The following is a 21,414-nucleotide window of genomic DNA, read 5'->3' on the forward strand; positions in this document are numbered from 1 at the left end:
GTCATCATACTAAGCAACTTTTTCAATGAGGCCAACCTTGAATGTCGTATGACCTATATCTTCACATCGCAAAATATTCCCGGAAATAAAGAATACAACCTGTATATAGAATATGGAAACATAAACTCGTGTAAAAACGGCTTCCGTCGACAAGCACCGCTCGAATGATGAATGCGCTATTACCGTTTTGCTCTTATAATCTACATTTGACCACAAGAGAGGAAAAAACCGGCCAAGAGTATGTCGGGCCATGCTCAGAGTAGGGTTCCGTAGTTACTCTTCCGTCACAATAAGCTAAACTGGAGCTTAAATTATGGTATTGTTAACCAAGGGATGAACTGTGGGTGTACGTCTTTTTACTATGAAGGGGTAACTTTTTGCGATAACTCATAAACAGCTAAACTGATCATATCCGCTATAGTTTTTATTTAATGTATTTCTTAAGCTCTACTTCCAAGATTTTTTTCATATTTTTTGGACCTATGGTGTAAAAGTTAGAGGGGTGTACACATTTTTTTTTCTTTCGGCGCAATTATCTCCGAATATAACCACTTTATCAAGAAATGTTTGTTGAAGACCCCTATTAGTTTTGAAAGACCTTTCCAACGATATCCCACACTGTAGGGTTGAAGCAAAAAAAAATGTTCACCCCCACTTTACGTGTAGGGGAGGTACCCAACAAAAAAAAAAATTTTTAGATTTTGTTGAACGACTTTGTCGGCTATATTGATTTATATATCCATACCGAATTTCAGCTCTAACAGCAGAATTTCTAGCACTAACGACCACGGAGCAAAGCCTCGGACAGACAGACAGACGGACATGGCGAAACTATAAGGGTTCCTAGTTGACTACGGAACCCTAAAAACGTCAAGCGTTCGTTATAATTATAAAATACAGAATTCATGTAGCGCCTTTTGTAGTTTGACGTTAGTTAGTTAGTTAGTGTTTCTAGGCATTTTCCGCAAATTGACAACCATTTGCCTATTTTGCGTGAAATCGAGGTAGCGCTACTCTAACCACCCCAGCTGCTCCACTACTGTACTGGACTACTCCACTGTAGTTTGACGTACCTGAAAACGAAAGAAACGTTCGTTGTTATATTCGGTAGCAATTTGCGTTTGATGCCAATAAAAACTATCGGCTCGATTTGAAGAATGAGATACGATAACGATAAGTTTTGGTTTAGATAAGTTCTCATTTAGATATCTTTTGTATTGACAAAAGCAGTTAGATTCGGGCAACCAATGTCACTTTGACGTTAGACATATCGTAGATAGATCTTACTTACTGGGATCACAGCAGAATCGAAATAAACGTCAATCTTGACATGTCGTTTAGTTATCGATCTTCTAAAAATCTTTCCAAGATCTTAAACATGTCTTAATCATTATTCGAATCGGGCCGTGAATCTTGAAAATTTATGATATGCCACGGAATACTTTGGGGTGAGGAAACATGTATACCTACCCGAAGGCTTCAGGTATATTCTAGAGCAGAGTTTAAAAAATAAATGAATAAAAGAAACTACGAATACACGCCATAACGAACATATCAGTATCACGCTTTGTGGTTCCAATTATCGAAATTTCATGATTACTACTCTCGCCATGTTTGATGTTTTCATGTTGACTTGGGTTAATGAAATGCTCATTGTCGTTATGTTATTTATTATACCGTCCTACCATGAATAACAGCCGTAACAGCTATTGTAAAACGAGGAATTTGAAATTTGTTGAGCGAGAATAAAGATATATTTATTTAAAAAAAGGTAGTGATAAAATAGTTTTAAATGAGTTAATTTTACTTACTTAAAGAAGCATGCACGATTTATTTATTGACTTGGTACTGCAACTAAGTATATTTAAATTTAAGCTTTCGATAAAATATATAATTATAACATCATTGGATTATTATTGCATTTCTACCTAAGATTTACAATATAATCATTATATAAAATTATTCAATAATTCACACAACACTTACATATATAAATTTAGCTTGCAAAATGTATATTGCAGAGTTTCTTTTTTTACGGGTAAATGATTAAATATTTTTAAGAAAGCTGTCTTTGAGCTTAGAAAGAATAACAATATAGTATAGACCGGTGCCGTTTCGAGATTAATATATATGGTGGTAGATAAACAATAGGGTAAACAATTGAATGAGTTTTCCTATGGCTTTATATAAATTTTATAGGACAATTTTACAACCACCTACATCTAAGTGAGTCTAATGGTATGTGTCCAGGATAGCAGAATAAAACCGCAGGTAAACAGAATACAGAGACCACAATAAACAAGTACTGAAAACAAAAGCAGCTCGCGTAACAGTAAACAATGGAAAAAGCGCGTTGACCCTACAGGGGTTGTGAGTGAGCTCACACTTAATAAGGTGTCCGGTTCGCAGGTACAGTCGGCCACAGTTTAGTTTAGAACTTGACGCAAAGTAGACGCATTACGTCTTACATTTTGCTGTGTAAATTGTGCGTGAATGTCTTTGAGAAGAGGTGTGGTCGATTGATGCGATTTAAGCTACTTTTGCTAATTACATAGGCAAGCAACCCCACAGGAGGACGACTCGAATTGTCGGCTGCCAGCATATTTCAGATCGGCTTGACTTCTCGGCGTTGCGTAGAGATGTAGCCTCGCTCTACATGTTCTAGCGCATGTATAACGGGGAATTGTTGAGATTAATCCCTGCCGCTTCTTTCCGCCATCGCTCTACGCGGCAATATTTCCATCTTCACCACTTAGATGGTTGGTAGTCCTCAAATGTGCGTTTCTGTAGAAACTTCCTGCATCGCACAACTAAGCTGTGGAATGAACTGTCGCAACGCACATACAACCCCTCTGGTGTTGCGGGTATCCATACTCGACGGTAATCGCTTACCATCAGGTGATTCGTCTGCTCGTTTGCCTCCTACATGATTAAAACGTCTGGTTGTTGAATTTGTCTAGATATGGCAGCGTCACTTTCGTTTTCGACGTTGCAGAAAAATATGCAACAAGGATATTGGGGCAAATACGATCAAGCGATTTTCAACTTACTTTCGCGTGGTGTTAGTATTTGAATATCTTAGTCTGGTTTTAAAAATTGAACAAAAACGCTGAAGTTGATAGTCAAAAGCTATCTCTTAATGTGATAATTTTCTATTAGATTTGGACATGTAATAAGGGGGTTACCCTTTTTCATAAAACTTATCAAACCACTGTTAAATTTTGTCTCCTTCTAACAAATACAAATGGCAATTTACGGGATGAGGAACCATTATAGCAACTTATCAGGTCAAGATTAATATCGATACATTCAGGTCAAAGTGGTAATGTGTATTCCGGGATATCGGGCCATCGGTGTATTTTCGGGGTGACACTAGACATGGCTCTATGTCGTGGGTCAATACAAAAAGGAAATGTACATTTAGGAAGGATACAGGCTACTTTATTCTTAGAAATATATCCTTTGGGGAGCGAGGAAAAATTACATAAATTCTACGCGGTAAAAACCGCGGACAGACTTACCTACCTATCAGCCACACGAACCACTGTAAAAATGAACGCAGAACTCCTCCATCGATTGGATCAAAATGTGGTCTTGCGCTGCCAATATCTACCTCCACCTGCTTCTAGCTAATCTTGCGAGTTCCTCTGACCAAGAGTAGAGCAGAGCCACGCTATGAAGTGCTGGTATGCGGATCGCTATCCCTGTCCCTGGTCGCCGCTCTAGGGTTTTAATGCACTTCTACGAGCTATATTGGTCTCTGGCCAACCCCTGATTCTATCCCGCAGAGACACCCCGATAAAGGATACATCTCACAACTTTAAAATGAAAGGTGTCGCAATTGTCTTCATATCTATAGGGATAAAATGATAACGAAATGGCAGTGTGAAGATCAGCTGCCGACTGTACGCGTTTATAAAGAGAATAACCCCGAGATGACAGCTACAAAACAAAGCTTGACGTATTGCCGGCGAGATTACACGCCCAGGCAAATAAAAAGAAGTAAACCAAATGAAAGCGAGCGCGTTCCAACCGCTTACTGAGCAAGGGTGAGGTCGAAGGCACCGCCGAACCAGCCTCAGTGTGATTTGGGTCTGCCGCCTTAATTGGGCTACTTTTGAGGCCTTTAGGTACAGACCTTTTCATCGATGTAATTGGATTATTTTAGCTATTATATTTATGTGGTTATTTTTTTTATATTGGTTATAAAATGACATTTTCATTTCCCTTTTTTTGCCTTTTAATTTATTAGTGTGAACAAGGATTAATTCAGACGAATTTACTTGGTTTGGCTTGGTCACAACAACACGTACAATCATTCACATTAATAGAATAACAGTCTAACAATGCCAATAAAATCGATAATAATTAATGGTTCTCTTCCTGCAACGCATCAAAAGTAGGCCCCGAAAAACCGAATCTCGCACCTTATAGTTAAGGATGACTCACTAGTCACTCTAGACCGCTACGGCCCGGAGCTTCCGGCTCTTTCGTTTTCTATGGAAAGCACTACGTGATCACCTATCAGCCGTCATAGAAAATGACGTGTCGGACGCCTCGGCTCGGGTATGGAAGGTAGAGGTAAGGAATGAAATTTCCATGTACCAAAAAGTGTTCGTCAAAAAACCTTAAATAGGTTGCGCTACAATACCTAGAATATTTGAAAAAAAAAATTCAAATCATCGACAACGCACTTTACACCGTCAATAACGTCCTAGACGTTCTTAGTTACTCTGGAGAGTTTTTAAACTATTATTTATAGTTGACAGCTGGACACTTTTGCAACAGTTCTGCCTATGGAGAATTCATTCCTTACCTCTACCTTCAATAGGCTCGGGCCCGGGCTGGACTAGCGTGTGTTATCCTTTAAATCGGTCCGGTTCCGAATCCGGGAGTCAAGGTTTCCGACTTTTCCTCCTCCACCTCAAACAGTATTCGATATCCTTTTATATAAGACAATCATGTAATCCCTTGCAAGGTCTCGATAAACTGGGTCTGCCTGAGACTCGACTTCGCACAGCTGTAAGAAAACGCGGAACACGCCGCCAGATAAGAGCCGGTACAATTCGGGACACTTTACGGCCAAGTGTTCTTGTTTTAAACGGGACTTTTGTGGCGTATTAAACGCCTTTGTTTAATTCTTGTTGACACAGAAACCTTAAAATAATTACGCACCTACACCTACAAGTTTGAAACGCCAGGGGGAAAATGATAATAGCCTTTTATCTCACTCTTTCGCAATGAACATTTTTAAGGTCACAAAGTTGCCATAATATCAATATATAAATATAATATGAGCTATTATTGAAACAAGTCAAATTCACATTTCTTACCTGAATTTCTATATGACTAGAAAAGTATCGTATTGTGAATTGTGATATTTGTGGTGGACATCGATAATTCAGGTCAGACAGCGGGAAACAATAAATCTTCACAAAACTCGCGCCGTTAGTTTTTTTGAAAAATCGTACATGTAAAAAGAAATTCAGCAGCATATCGCCTAGGTGTTGCTCTGGATATTTGCTCATCAATAATTCCTATTGTCCAGGCTGAACTCTCGTACTTTCGGTGCGTAGCTATTGTTACAACAACCGAATGCAAAATAACCCAATTCTAAAGTAAAAGTTCTAATAGAGCTGTGAACCCCACGTCATGGGTATCGCCAACTTACATACGCCTGCAAACTTTTTCATAGAAGTTGTTAAGCATATTTTACAACTTCAATGAAAAACAACACAGTTTACAGAAGCCAACTTAGATGCCGCACTACATAGCACTCATCAAATTCCCTACTGGTGTATACCACATTACCCAAGGCAGTCGGGCATAATTGGCAAAGATGACAACTTGAACTCTTGTTCTAGCCAAAAGGCTATTGTTATTGTTAGGTACAATAAGTCGAATCTGTTCCCGAAATGAATTCACTCCAAAAATCCCAATTTCAAAGTGTTCCCTACAACTGTGAACCCTTAGCCTTATCTGTGTCGTATTGGGTGTTGACAGCAAAATTCGACCCTCTTTTCTCCGAAACACATTTAGCAAAGAAATTCAGTAGCCAACCTAGATGACGCTATAGTTACCTCTCATCAATAATTCCCAATCTAAAGGCTGCGTACACCACATTTCCCGGGAAGCCGGGCATAATTGGCGCAGGTGCGCTCATCGGCTAGTGTCACTGTTCCAATTTCCTTCCCTCACGTTTTTATTTGATTTCTTCGCAATATTCCTCGTTGCGTAGGGGAGGAATAATTCGCGCGGGACTTCGATTACGTCGCTTCGTTTATTTTCAATTTTATTTTTATATCGATTGTTATCAAGTTGCTTTGAAGGTGCCATGTTTTTACGGAATACATTTGGGAGAGATACTTTTTTAAGATTACTAATAAGAATTACGTCTATGCCTATTCGGAAAATAATTTATCTTGTTTATGCTCGCAGTTTTAGTCATGATAAAGAAAGAACTCGTTTACTATTGATAACAACGACGTGTTTCAAATTTTTTCAACACACTTGCTCAACGTTTTTATTCCACCGATTTTTGGCTCATAAGCCTAGATATTAAACACGCGTGTTTTTTCAGTATATTATATATAACACTCGTGCTTTTTCATTATATTATCCGACTGAGTTAAGAAGGTAACTGATTGCTAATAATATTGCATGGAAACGGAGACTTCTTAATTTGGTCGAGTAATACATTTTAACCAACTATTAGGTTTCAAATGTTAGTTCAAAGAGGTTTTATCACACCAAACATAATTAATAGATTAAATTATTTTGTAAATTATATTAATGACTAAACAAGACATTTTATCAATTTGATATCCATCTGTCGAATAGAAATACAAAAATATTAGCTTTTTTACATTTTTTAAATTGGCTGTTCGTCGATTTCGTTCGCGCCTTTGCCTTGCGCGCGCATTGGAAGCGTGCGTAAAAAAAATAACGCGCCAGCCATTTTCCGTAATTGTCATAATATTTGAATAGTTTTGCATGTTTTTAGTTTATATATTGACGAAAATGTCATTTTCAAGCATTGAAAATGAAGAACACATAAAATTGACGCTGCCAGTTATACTAATAGAGGCAAGTTCCGAAAAAGATAGCCTTTTTCCGTCAAAATCGGGTGAAAAATAATTGGCGGCATATGAAACTTTTATTCAATGGAAAATCAGCAAATACGCCCAGTCTTTCTTGGAAAACGTGTTGGTAGCTTACTTCAATGAACTGGCGAATAAGTGCCTACAAGCCCAGCACGCTTTGGTGAAATCATTCGGTGTTAAAACTGTAAGCCTCCATTTTGAAACTTTTACTGTTTTGACAAAAAAAGTTTTGTTTTTTCCTCGCAAGTGTGTTGAAAAACGTCGTATGAAACGCGTGTGCATCGGTCATTACCCACATCGGCTTTCTTATTGCGCGCTCGCTTACAGCTCGCGCGCACAATATCACCTCGTGTGTAATGACCAACTTAGCACACTTGTATCATAATGTACTATTATAGCACAATTTCGGACAGTGATATCATGCTTCTGTAGAAATCCAAAATTATAGAAAACAAAGGATTTGATTATAAAACCTTCAATAATTTGATCATGTTACCTAACACTCGCTCCACGAGTATTACTGATACCAGTGAAGTCGTCTAATGGCCTCTCGATTGAGCCTAGCGTTTATTTCTCTTCATCCCTTTATATCGACGCGTCATTGAAACCAAGTGCCTCATAAATCTTAATGGCCCTCACCATCCACCGAGATACAAAATATACTGACCAGAAAGTGCACTACCAATCAGTTACCAAAGCAACGTACAAATCCAAAGGCAAGGCATAATTATTTGCTTTTTTAAAACGTTTTCCATGAACTAAATCCTAACAAATCACTTTGATTTTGATTTCGAACGCTTCAGCATAATATATTCTCGGTTTATAGCTTTCGCTTTTTTGAAAAAAGATAAATTGTTTTGAAATTTTTGAAAAACAGGATAACCTATAAACCTCGTTTTTCACTGTGTCAATAACATACTAAAAATCATGGAGAATGGAAATTATGTAGAGGTGGAAAAACGTTTTCTCTTTTTGTACTGTTACGTGCTATATGTATATACTTCCCCTCCTAAGACTATGCAGACAATTTTGTTACTTATTTGTCTTAAAATAGGCAAGTCGATAGGAAACGAATCTCACTGCTACGGCGTGATATGAAGATAAGAAAGATATAATAATAATTTATTTAAAAAACACGAGTTAAGTATATGTAAGATGTTAATATATAAATTCAATTATTTACATGTCTGCCTGGAATTTCATCATTCAAATAATAGTCACAAAATATAAAAGAAAGAGTACAGAAAAAAAAACAATATAAAAAATACTAAAAAGAAACGCGTAATATATATGCCATGCTCTTACATCTGAAAAGAAGGTCATGTTTGTTTTTTTAACTAGCAGCGTTGCCCTGCTTTATGGTGATGGAGGCAAGCCAGGACCTAGAAATCATCTAATTGTATAGTCGTTGGTTTTCAAGCTGGCCCTTACGACTAACTCTTCTATTGTAAGTAAAACCGTACTCAGTAACCGTAGAGGGACCCCACACAGCCTCGCAATAGTACATTACGATACAAGTGCGAAAAATAGGAAATTCGAAACGAGTGGCGATAAATTAAAACACGACCGAAGGGAGTGTTTTAAATCGACACGAGTTGCGAATTACCTATTCGCACATGTATCGTACAACGTTTTACAGTACATATGGCCCTTTAAATGTTCGACACAGTAACGTAATATGCTACTTCTCGCACTAGTGCTATAAAGTAGCCCCATATGTACTGTAAAATATTTTTCACCACACTAACTGGTAAAGGCCCTCTTGATTGTTCAAAAACGAATGAGAAAGTTGCATTTAATCCACATGTCCCCACATGTAATCAGTACCCCTAGTGTAAATTTAGTCGATAGCGAAACGTGACGTACGCGTTCGCGTTAAGTCTCATTTTGTATGGGTTTTTAAACAGCGCGCCAAGCGGGACATTTTGGAAAGTCAAAAATCTCATACAAAATGACACTTAACGCAAACGCGTACGTCACGTTTCGCTGTCGAAAATATTATCACTAGGGGTACAGATGCTAATTTTGAGAAGTTTCCTTATATTGCTGGTAGAATTGACTTTTAAATGATGATTTTGAATGTTTTTTTATTATTATTTCTATTGGATTTAATTTGGTCCGATTTTTTTTTGTATTTCATAGTTACTATTTTCCTCGCGTTTGTGTGGTGAACATTTTTGTGTTTCACTCGGAGGCAGTTCGTTTAACCCTCGTGCCTTGAAACCCTCGCAACGCTCAAGCTTCCACTTCTCGAACCACTCGCTACGCTAGTGGCTCAATTTTAGAATTTCTCGCTTGCTTGGGTAGCGGTTAAATAAAAACAAATAATTATTTACATTTTAGTTAATTTTGAATCTTATTGCAATTTCCATAGGAGTTTTAATAGTAGTTTATGTGACTGCTACATAATAAAAGGCATTAAAATACACGAGTGTGGGTTTAAGAAACGAACGAATTGAGTTTCTTAATAGGATCACACGAGTATTTTAATGCCTAATTATGTACAGTTACATACACTATTTTATCTACACACATATTATAAACTTTCTATGATATATTCACTAACCCAAATTACAGCCAACTCGCGCATACGTGGTGGTGTCACCGAAATATTTTTATCGCTCATTTTACACGCAACTTGTGCTATAGTTACTTTAAAATCAACAAAACATATTCATTTTACACTTAAAACTAATTAAAGATAAACTGTACGTCAATTGGCGGTAAATGAAAACTTTTTTCACGCATGTCACGCATTCGTTGTTTTTTTTTTTAATTCAGAGACAAACTAGAGTCGGGAGCCTATTTCCGTATCATTCGATACAAACTAACATGCGAGATATGTCAAAATTGTATGCAATTGACATTTCATTTCGAACAAAAAGGCATCTCGATTGATATTAGAATAGATTGATGTTATAAATGTATGTATAATATTTTGTTTTTCGGTTAAATAATTTATGAATGTGTGGAAAACTGTATGTGTGGAATGTGACTTTACGGAGACATAAAAATACTAGGTACTGTCGAGAGGATACGTCAACAAGGTCCACAAGGAAAAGGAAACGAAATGTTATCCCCATTCCAACAAAGTCTGCATATGCTAGAAGACAGTATATCGCTCTATCTGCAAAACTATATAACCTTATAGATAATGCCATTGACTTATATTCCTCTACAAATAAAGAATGTAAAAATAAAATATTAAACTGGCTTAAAACTAAGAACTACGCAGAAATAGAAGATTTATTAGTTAAAATCACGTAATATTTCGCCAATTCTTTCCAACTATCTTCTATGCTACAGTTTAATGCTAACACATACACCTCACGCATACGCGCACACACACACACACACACTCCCACACATACACCTCACGCATACACACGCGCGCGCACACACATATACACACACTCACACATACACACACACACACATGTGGCTTCAATTAGTTATTTAGCTCCTTTCTATTTAATAAAATTCAAAGTTCCTGTTACGTTAAATGTAACTTAATTAATTTTTTAGTTAAATTTTTGTTTCTTTTAACCATTGTTTTGTTATTGTTAATTAGCAAACCAGTAAGGAAGAGCGGTATCTCTTGACACAGGTATCTTGTATACTTAAAAAGAGACGCCAACCTGCATATTGTTAAGTTATGAAGTTACTGAATAAATTATTTTTATTTTATTTTTATTTTTATGAATATCTTCTGCACCAACATATATGTCTTTGTTTGACCCAATGGTTGACTGGTAGAGATAGCCTTTTGGCATTAAGTCCGCCATTTGTACATTTTTCTTTGTTTGTGCAATAAAGTTTAAATAAATGAATAATAAATAGAGGGCAAAACGTAAAGTTTTTTTTTCAGAGATGTTCATAATTTGAATGTATAACCAAATCGATTTTGATGTAGTTATGAAGCAATTAGAACATCATCACAGATTAGAAATTTGTTGTAACGAAACAGTTTATCGTAATATTGGCCATTATTTACGGATTTTGAAGGCATCATAAAGGGTTTATGATATGTGTGTATATAAATTCATTAACCGGATAAAGTGATCGATTTTTTTATACATGATTTATAGATGACAATAGACAATGAGTTAGCCGTAAGGGCCAGCTTGAAAACTATCAATTATATACAGTGATCCCTCTGCTCTGCTTTATCCCTTTGCGCTCGTGTAATCCACGAGTAGTATAAACATTAAACAGTCTCCTACACATCCTTTTACGAATTTTACGGCTTCCAAGTTCATAAATAAGCAATTCTAATGCATGGGAATGAATTACATAATCCTGGAAGTTAAGAGTTGAGAGATTATTCATGCGAAATTAATTGAAAGTCTCGCGTGAGACGTGCGCCATCGTCAAGGTCGTATCAAAACAGAAACATGTTCTTAAATCTGAATTGGGGTCCTATTTTATTTATAGGTTAATAAGCTAAGTTCCGATTATATTAGAACGACCAAGTTTATTGTCTTCCTCGAGTTACTCAATTTATATTATTCATCAACATTACTCCCTCTCTTTAGGTAGTTACGTAATAGCCTAGATTAAGTAGTAACGTAATATAAAGAAAATGAAGTGAAATCAGAATATGGAGCATATCGCTGTAAGTTTATATGCCTTAAATTATTAAACTCCGCTGTCAAAATGTAGCTTATTACTTACCGACAAAGTATAAATCAAAATTTCAGGGAGTTTGTAACGGCATCAAATTGTTCGATAAAGTATCTAATTGGCCAGCTGAGACTCTCACTATTGGTCAAAACTGACGGGTAATCTGTCAAGCCCGATCGGAGCCAATCAGCTGCGAGCTGACATAACTGCGTTACGTAAAGTTGCGCAAAGACCTTTGTGACAACAGCTTATACCTATCGGGAAAATAAACTGTTACCGGCGCCGATACAATCGTGTCGACAATCGCTGGGGTGTCATTTGGTTGGTACAACGCCGTATGTAGCGGAGATTTACTCTCAGGGGGATGTAATAATAACCTCGCTACATGGATCTACACATATACAAAGCACAACATAATATAGCTACTGCACCGACCATGAATTAACACTCGATGGGCGCACAATTCCATCTCCTCTCAATCTCGTATCTCTTTGTTATGAATGTAACCTCAACACTCTCGGGGAAAATTAGAAGGGCCCCAAGTCCCGTGGCTATTATCGGTGGATGCACGGCACAACTGAATCTCCACAAGAGAACTCATCGTGCATCCCGCAGACTTGTATACTCTCCTCATGCGATGAGTACTGAGGTGGGGACCATGTGGTCCCCGACGAGCCTCCACAACAACCCCTACAGCTCATCCATCAGCCTCCATAATTAACCTCCAGTAACTCAAACCGATAAACACCAGCCACCTCACTTGTTACATTCAAACTCGAGCTACACACAAAGAATATCAATCAATTCTTTAACTCAGCTCTTTCTCAGGGTAGTCGTTAACTCAAGGTCACTGCAATATCCATATATTATATATATATATATAAATATCAGAATATAGATATGTTTCGCTTACCAAGAGTCTCCTGTACGCGATTGCACGCGCCACACCACCTGTTACCTCCCAGCACTCAGATCGCCTGTCTCCACTTGTACCCGCCATCTTTCTCCTCCCGTCTCCTATATCACTAGCCGACCTCGATCGTCAGTGTTACCAGTGAAAATTACGCTAAGAGTGACAGATATGATACATACCACAATAACAGACTTCGCGATCTCCGCGACACTCCCGAACGCGAGAAGATTATACAAGTAGCGTCATCAGCTGACGCGTCCATTCGGCTATTCGTTCTCTAGCCCAAATGGCAGCGTTCCGTCTTAGTCTTGTCACTTCCTCTGGCCGTTCTTCCGTAACACTTGGCTCTCTCACTTCTGCCTCGTATGTATCAACAGCGGGAGCTTGCTCAGTATGCGTAGGACTACCATCAGAATCTAACACAGAAATTTCTTTCTCGGTTGCCGGTTCAGTAGGAATTGTTGACTCATCAATTTCTGTCTCAGGCTTGGGTGACACTATCGTTTCTGATGCCCTTATAGGTTCCATAGTTTTAACCATCTCCATAGGTACAGTTGATGTCTCTGCCATCTCATTGTCTTGTGATGGTGGTAGTGCATAATCCGTTGGGCCGTACATATCAGACTCTAACGGATACAGATGGGCTATGGATCTCGTAAACTCTGTATTCCCAACTACCACTTTGGCTGCTCGGCATTCACCATCACGGCTTCGGATTAAACTTACGATTTTGCCAACCTTCCAATTGATTCTATTTTTGGAATCATTTTTAATCTGTACAATGTCACCGACTTCTGGAGACTTCTTTGATATCACTCGCGGTTGTTTATGAGAGTGACTGAATCTGTCCCGCAGACTTGGTAGATATTGATTGGTGAACATCTCTTTATATTCGTTAAGAATCCTCTGACCTCTTTTCCAGCCTTCAACCAAGTCGACTTTGGTATGTGTGCCCTGTGAAGTTCCCTCACCAAAATCTGGGTTTATTTCTAGACACTGACCTAGAGATAGAAAATCAGCTGGTCGCAGTACTCCCTCTGGGTCGGAACCCACTACAGTCAAAGGTCTTGTGTTCAATACGGCCTCAATCTCCTTCACTACTGTATGCATTTGACCGTCTGTTAATAAATGCTTGTCAAGTGTGCGCTTCAAGCAGTGCTTTACCAGTGCAACTAATCTTTCGTAAAAGCCGCCTTGCCAGGGTGCAAGCTGCGTGATGAATTTCCACTTGATATGTTTCTCCTGGCAGTATGAATGGATTAGTACTTCACTTGTCAGCTTGAACTGTAGTGCATTGTCCGATATCAATACTTTAGGTGGTCCTCTAGCCGCCACGAACCGCCGTATCGCTAGCAAGCACTCCTCAGCCGTCAAAGCCTTGACCAACTCCAAATGTACAGCACGAACTGCTAGACATGTCATAAGACAAATCCATCGTTTTTCTCTGCCTTTATTTGTTTCCACTAATACCGGACCCAGGTAGTCTAATCCAGTAAAGGTAAATGGAGAACTATAATTAACCCTTTCACTGGGGAGTGCAGGTGGTGGTGGCAGTTTGTAAGGACCTCCAGAATACTTCTCACACTGCAAACATCTCTTCAAAGCTTTCTGTACTTGAGCTCGCCCGTGAGGGATCCAATACTTTTCGCGTAATATACTTAGCGTGTGTGGGACCCCAACATGGTAGTTGTCTCTATGCGTTTTTAGTATAATCTGGGTTGTGAAGGGTGATTTCTTCGGAATCAGAATGGGATATCTCTTATCATATGATAAATTAGCATTCGCGAACCTTCCTTTACATCTTAAGATCCCATCTTCGTCTACAAAGAGACCCAAGTTTCGTGACAAACTGGTCACCTTTCCTGAGACTTCTTCTGAAAAGAATTTACCTTGTAACTTCTTTATCTCAGTCACTGTCTCTTCACACTTTTCTTCATCAGATGGGTTTTGCACAGAATCATGAAGTGCAGTGGCTGCAGGATTATCCTCCATTTCAGAAAAGTTAGGATCATTATCTTGGTCTTCATAGCCTTTCATTGTCATCTCTGGACCATCCACCGTGTCCAGAGCCCTCCCAGCCAAGCACATTTCTTCATACCTCTGCTCCTTAGGCCAATCATTTTGGTCTTGTAGAAGAAAATCTGGACCATGGAGCCATAGATCCTGTCTATGATGCCACAATTCTGGCCTGGTAGCTACGTCTGCAGGGTTTTCTTTTGAGTTGACATAGCGCAGCTCTGCACCCAAGATGTCCTTAATTTGCTTGATCTCATTGACTCTTCTCAATACAAATGGTGGAAGTAGCCTACTTGATTTGATCCAAGCAATAACAACTTGACTATCCGTCCACAAATATATCTTGCATATATTTAGGTCTATGTGGCTTTTAACATATCTCAGAAGTCTACTTCCTATGAGATACCCTAGCAATTCAAGTCTAGGAATTTTGAGATCACTCTTGTCCTCTGCTGGAGTTATTCTGGATTTGGACATGAGAAACGAAGTTGATACTTGCTTTCCAGTTATGACGCGCAGATAAACGACTGCTGCATATGCATCCATAGATGCGTCAGTGAAGCAATGTAGTTCATACTTCGTACATTCCGACTTTGATCCACTTGCAACATGTCTTGGCAATTCTACGTTCTTAACCACTTTTAAATTCTCAATTATGTTCCTCCATGATGTCAACAAGTCTTCAGGCAGAAACTCGTCCCATTTTAACTTCCTAGTGCAGATCTCCTGAAACAAGAGTTTTCCTGGTAGCATGAGTGGTGATACAAACCCGCATGGATCATACAGACGTGCTAGCACTCTCAGGACTCCTTTCTTTGTAATACCTCTGTCTGTGATCTCACTCTCAAAAGTTTCGTTATTCAGTTTGAGCCGTAAAGTGTCATTTTCCAAATTCCATATCAAACCGAGGATCTTCATTTCACTTTCCTGTTTAGCTCTCTTTAGCTTGGGAATCTTGTCTACAAAATCTTTGTCGTTAGACATCCAGTCTCGTATGTTCATTCCTAATTCTTTAAATGAGTTTGTAGTTTGAGCATATAAATTGAGAGCCTCTTCTCTTGATTGAACGGACGTCACTAAATTGTCTACATAACATTTATCTGCTATCACAGGAAGAAGACTTTTGTTAGTCTTTGAAATGTGATATCGAATTGTTGCCGCTAAGAGGAAAGGGCTCGATATTACTCCAAAGGGCACTCTGCAGAACCTATATTGCATGATATTGTCTTCAGATAGTTCCTTTTCTAAATCTTTGACCCAGAGAAACCTGGTCACATCCCTGTCCTCTTCTTGTAAACCAACCTGAAGAAAAGCCTTTTCAACATCAGCAGTGATAGCAATTTTCCCAATTCTAAATTTCAGTATTAAACCTGTAAGGTCTTCCAGCATATTCGGACCTCTGTATAAGCACTCATTCAAGCTTTTCTCGTTTTTCAGCTTAGCTGAAGCATCGTAGACCAGCCGACCCCTTTTTCCCTTCTGTTGAACCATATGAAAAGGTAGATAGTGAACTGGATGGTCAGCAGGAATGGTAGGATCCACAATTTCTATTATGTTAGCTTCAAGTTGTTCGTTTAAGATTTTCTCATACTCTGTCATGACTTCTTTATTTGATCTTCGTATTACACCCTTTAATCTTCCAAAGGCAAGTCCAAAGTTAGTAGGCAATTTTGGTGGATACTCTATCCACGGCCACTTGACCTGATACCTTCCTTCACTGTATTTGACAGTCTTGTTAAAGTGCTGGACGGCTTCTTCCTCACATGTAGTTTTTGGAGAATCACATATCCCGATGCTCTCAAGTGACCATAAAAATTTGACATCTATGGTACGCAGAGGAAGATCTGGTTCTGTAAAAAAGTCTTGATTGATTTCATGGCACTGGCAATATGTAGCCACTGATAGAGTCTCCCCTTCCCTGCTGTTAGTAGCACTTCCTGCGAGGAACCAACCAAAATCAGAATCCACAAGAAAGGTATTATTTCCCAAATCAACACTCTTTCTGATAAATGAAAAGTATAAATCATTTCCAATCAACATATCAATGCCTTCACCGGTAGAAGCGTCGTCAGCCAAGATATCTATCATTGGTGACTCTACCTTAGCCATAGGTATCTCTGCGGTGATGTATGGGACTATATTCACTCTAATCAATCTTTCAACATTACGTTTACTCACTACAGTTACTGTTGCATATGGGCATGACATTTCTCTGGGCTTCTCTGATCCAAATGTATAAATCATCAAACAATCTTCTCCATCAGGTTTGATTCGTAATAATTTTGCTATTCTATTTGTAATGTAAGATCGTTGACTTCCACAATCAAGTAAAAGCCTAATGCTCAGACTTCTCCCCTCCGTTGTCTTTACTTGGGTTACTGCTGTCTGTAAGAAATTAGATGGCTTATTTAACTGTACATTAACTGAAGTCATGTTTGAAAGAACCATATCACTATCCTTACCCCTCTGCACCTTCTGCCGGCAAAGGGCTCTATTATGCATCCTAGAGCAATGTACACATTTCCTCCTTCTGGTACACTTGGAGGCACGGTGTCCTATTTGGAAGCACACATAACACCTATCTTTAAGCTTCCCAATCCTCTCCTTATATGTGTTAAATTTGGTACAATCCTCGCTGTAATGTTCTTCATTGCAAAATATGCACATTCTCTTAGGGCGTTTCCGGTTAGGTTGAGTTGAAATTGCTTCCCTTTTCTGTTGCCATTTCCTTTTCTTTACAGCTCCAATTTGTAGTGTTGCTGTAGAAGCAGGTGTACTCATCTCCGTTATGTCACTGGACTTTACTGGAACCACAGAACTCTCCATGTTTGTAACAGCTGAACTCTCCATAGCTGTTATTACGGCATCCAAAGCCTTCCGGATTGCAGCAAAGGAATCATCGGTTGACGAAAGCCACACTTGGTATACCACTCTTGATGGAAATTTATTAAGTATGATAACTCTAAGGTAACTAGCATCCACTTTCTCCCCTAAAGCCTCTAATACCCTCAGGTGCTTCTCTATGATATTCAGAGTGCGCCTACAATCTTCGGGTGAATCCTTCGCCACAGCAAGATTTTGCAAAGCATCGTTGTGAGCATCAATGACCTTTGTAGGTTTACCAAAGCGGCTATTGAGAATGTCTACCGCAATCGGGTAATTCATGTTAGTCGTTTCCAGACCCTCAACTGCTTGTAGGGCTGGTCCCTCTAATGAGGCTAGTAAGTATGAAAGCTTTTCAACGTTGGCAATGTCCTTACTATCAACATTAGCCGCGAATTTATCCCAAAAAGTGTTCCATTTTAGGATGTCACCATTATATTTCCCTAGCTCTAATTTAGGTAGACGCGTTCTATGACCATTTTCTACTTCATGGCAGTATAATTTTACCGCGACTTCTAGTTCGGTCAGGGTGTCCTCGGCTTTTATTTGCATATCCCGGCATTCATTGCAGAAATCTTCTTTTATGTCCGTCGCCCCAGACAAATATCTGTCTAAATCTGATGTGAGCGATGACAATCTATTCTTAACGTTAATTCTTATGGCAATTACCCTGTCCTTTGCAACACCAGTCTCAATGCTGTTAAGGGCCTCGGCGGCTCCCTTTAACGCTTCCGCTAGCCTTTCTAGGCGCAATTGTAATGTGGAAAGCAGAAAGTCCATTTTGAACGCAATGCGTGCTACCGATATACTTTATTTTTAAATCTTCTGTGAATCTTGCATTGTGCTTGATGCTAATCTGCAATTAAATGCGTTTACTTGAAGTCGAGTTTAAGTAGCATAAAAGTTTGTTAGTTCTTACATGAAAATGTAACTACTTTATTACTTCATAATGGAGTCGCCTTAAATCTATTACTTACAACGGTTTATATAGCAGTCCACTTCCACTCTTTGGCACTCCTTAATTAAGTAATTGCACACTTTTATTCGTTTTTACTTCTATATCAAACTTTTATCACAAATCACAATACACAAAAACGGGTAAACTTACAAAACTAATAAACCATAACCAAACCATAGACTAATTTCTAAACTTCACTCTATCTTAAATATTCTCTACACGACACGACCAATCGATCCGTCGGTCTGTCATACCGAATATCTAACCGTTCCGTACCAAACACAATAAATATTCCGTAACATAAATAATGTCCATGGGGAAAATAATATACAAGTAAATGTTTCAATATATATATTTTCCTCGTTACACAATAAAAATAATGTTGTAGTAATAAAATTAATGAGAAAACGTGCGCTGAGTGACAAATTTACTAAATAAACATGCACATGAATTTGACCGAAAACGTAAACATTGGCGTGTTTCTGAGCGTGGTCAGAGACTAAATTCAGTGTCGCTAGAGTAAAAAGCGTAATTACCGCTCCCGTATAAATTATTTTCAAACACGGTATATATTATACGGTATATTATAACACAACCTACGCAAATAAATGCTGATTAATATGAAATAAAAACAAGAATTCCTCTGTCTGCCGGTTCACCGTGTAAAAAACTCGCGATATGCACATTCTCTTCATGGCTTGGTAATATTACTGTCTATGTGTACGCACCACAATGGGTCATAATTATCCCATGTGTACGCACCGCCATGGGCATACCCAAACCAAAAAAAAATCCAGTACCATAAGGAATGTATTTCAACATTGAGTACAACTCTCATCATTCCAAACACGTGAACCGCAACTGACAGATTTTTAAGCAACTCCACCAAAACATGTAGCGGAGATTTACTCTCAGGGGGATGTAATAATAACCTCGCTACATGGATCTACACATATACAAAGCACAACATAATATAGCTACTGCACCGACCATGAATTAACACTCGATGGGCGCACAATTCCATCTCCTCTCAATCTCGTATCTCTTTGTTATGAATGTAACCTCAACACTCTCGGGGAAAATTAGAAGGGCCCCAAGTCCCGTGGCTATTATCGGTGGATGCACGGCACAACTGAATCTCCACAAGAGAACTCATCGTGCATCCCGCAGACTTGTATACTCTCCTCATGCGATGAGTACTGAGGTGGGGACCATGTGGTCCCCGACGAGCCTCCACAACAACCCCTACAGCTCATCCATCAGCCTCCATAATTAACCTCCAGTAACTCAAACCGATAAACACCAGCCACCTCACTTGTTACATTCAAACTCGAGCTACACACAAAGAATATCAATCAATTCTTTAACTCAGCTCTTTCTCAGGGTAGTCGTTAACTCAAGGTCACTGCAATATCCATATATTATATATATATATATAAATATCAGAATATAGATATGTTTCGCTTACCAAGAGTCTCCTGTACGCGATTGCACGCGCCACACCACCTGTTACCTCCCAGCACTCAGATCGCCTGTCTCCACTTGTACCCGCCATCTTTCTCCTCCCGTCTCCTATATCACTAGCCGACCTCGATCGTCAGTGTTACCAGTGAAAATTACGCTAAGAGTGACAGATATGATACATACCACAATAACAGACTTCGCGATCTCCGCGACACCGTATGCGACTTCACAGGTGGGAAGGAAGTTAGCTTTAGCAGACAAATTAAAGATTTATTCCGTAAAAATGACTCATTCACACTTCAGAGTTACGATTTCGGGAGTGACATTTTTTTCGGACTACGACTAGTTTTTGTTTATAATTTAAAATATATTGATTAGCAATTTAAATATATAAAACACATACCAGATAATAAAAATCCATGGCTGTATTATTTCTAACGGAATGTTAAGGTCGCATTACGTTATTTGTGTCGTGCTCCATAGAGCGGTGTCAGTTTATCTTGTCACTATCACGCGATAAATGCTACCTTGAACATCATAGACCTACCGCAGCTTCAGGTCACGTCGCATCGGCCGGATCATAAGCCAGTTATTATCGAGCGATGTCAGACTGCTTTATTTATCTAGTCGTTATCGCTATACGCGTTCATATGCCTGCAGATCATGTCACATAAGTCACTGTTATTCTGCCATCAGGACCCGCATCTGCCGCTTGACGCTCATTCATACCGTCACGTTTTAATCTCGCTGACATATTTCATATACAAGAAGGCTATTCACGGCGCATTTTTTTTTCATAAGATTGCTGTTTAATAAATCGAGATTACATAATGATATATTATTCTCGTATGAAGGAGAGACGCAGCTGTGTGCACGGCATTAATATACTTAAGAGCGATGAAAGGATTGGAAACAGTTCGGAAATTCTGTAAAAAGTTACCTGTTTTCATTGCTGTGCATGCTATGGCTATCTATACGGTAAGCTAGATATAAAGAAGCATCTTTTTCAAATATCACATATGTTACTCGCAGAATTAAACATATGCTTCAAAATGTATGGTCTAAATTTTTAATCAATTACATTGATATCATATATCCATTGTTCACTGGGAAAAGCATAATTTTACAGACAAAGTGAAATTCCTACAGTAAGCTAAATAAATAGGTCTGGCGGCCAATGAGTTACGAAATAACGTCCTAATTTAGGTAATTGTTATCAGAAAAACATCCTTGCAACTCGTTTCCACTCCAAGTTAAACTCCAAAATTAAACAAAAAGTCGATGGCGCAGCAGCCTTGAGTTTGTTCAAATTGGGACAAGGCTTTGGGACAAGGCTTCACATTCCTTAACGGTTTTAAGGACGCGTCGTACTCGTATTCGTATTACATACGAGTCCTTTCATGAGCGTACATGAAAGGACAGTTAATTAGTTCAAACATACCTACTTAGCATAA

At 38.7% G+C, this 21,414-nt stretch overlaps 2 protein-coding genes across 2 annotated transcripts in view; both read right to left on the reverse strand.

Annotated features, from left to right (window-relative positions):
- LOC133520741 (uncharacterized) overlaps nucleotides 1-21,414 on the reverse strand; it is a 409,169-nt gene that overhangs the window by 94,544 nt on the left and 293,211 nt on the right. The gene's annotated exons all lie outside the window — the stretch shown is intronic.
- On the reverse strand, nucleotides 16,865-18,888 carry LOC133520729 (uncharacterized). Its single transcript, XM_061855346.1, has 3 exons — nucleotides 18,516-18,888; nucleotides 17,118-18,394; nucleotides 16,865-17,040 (listed from the first exon to the last, which is right to left on the reverse strand). Exons 2-3 carry the CDS (start codon nucleotides 18,316-18,318, stop codon nucleotides 16,991-16,993), a joined length of 1,251 nt encoding a protein of 416 aa, XP_061711330.1. The 5' UTR covers nucleotides 18,319-18,394; nucleotides 18,516-18,888; the 3' UTR covers nucleotides 16,865-16,990.

The sequence above is a fragment of the Cydia pomonella genome, chromosome 8, assembly GCF_033807575.1.
Source record: "Cydia pomonella isolate Wapato2018A chromosome 8, ilCydPomo1, whole genome shotgun sequence".
Classification (NCBI taxonomy): Eukaryota; Metazoa; Arthropoda; class Insecta; order Lepidoptera; family Tortricidae; genus Cydia; species Cydia pomonella.

What these genes read in the sequence shown, in the direction of transcription:
- LOC133520729 (XM_061855346.1), bottom strand. Translation starts at nt 18,318, where the DNA reads ATGGACTTTCTGCTTTCCACATTACAATTGCGCCTAGAAAGGCTAGCG. An exon ending in CCGGCAGAAGGTGCAGAGGG is followed by an intron (nt 17,041 to 17,117) that starts GTAAGGATAGTG and finishes AATTTCTTACAG; the next exon opens with ACAGCAGTAACCCAAGTAAA.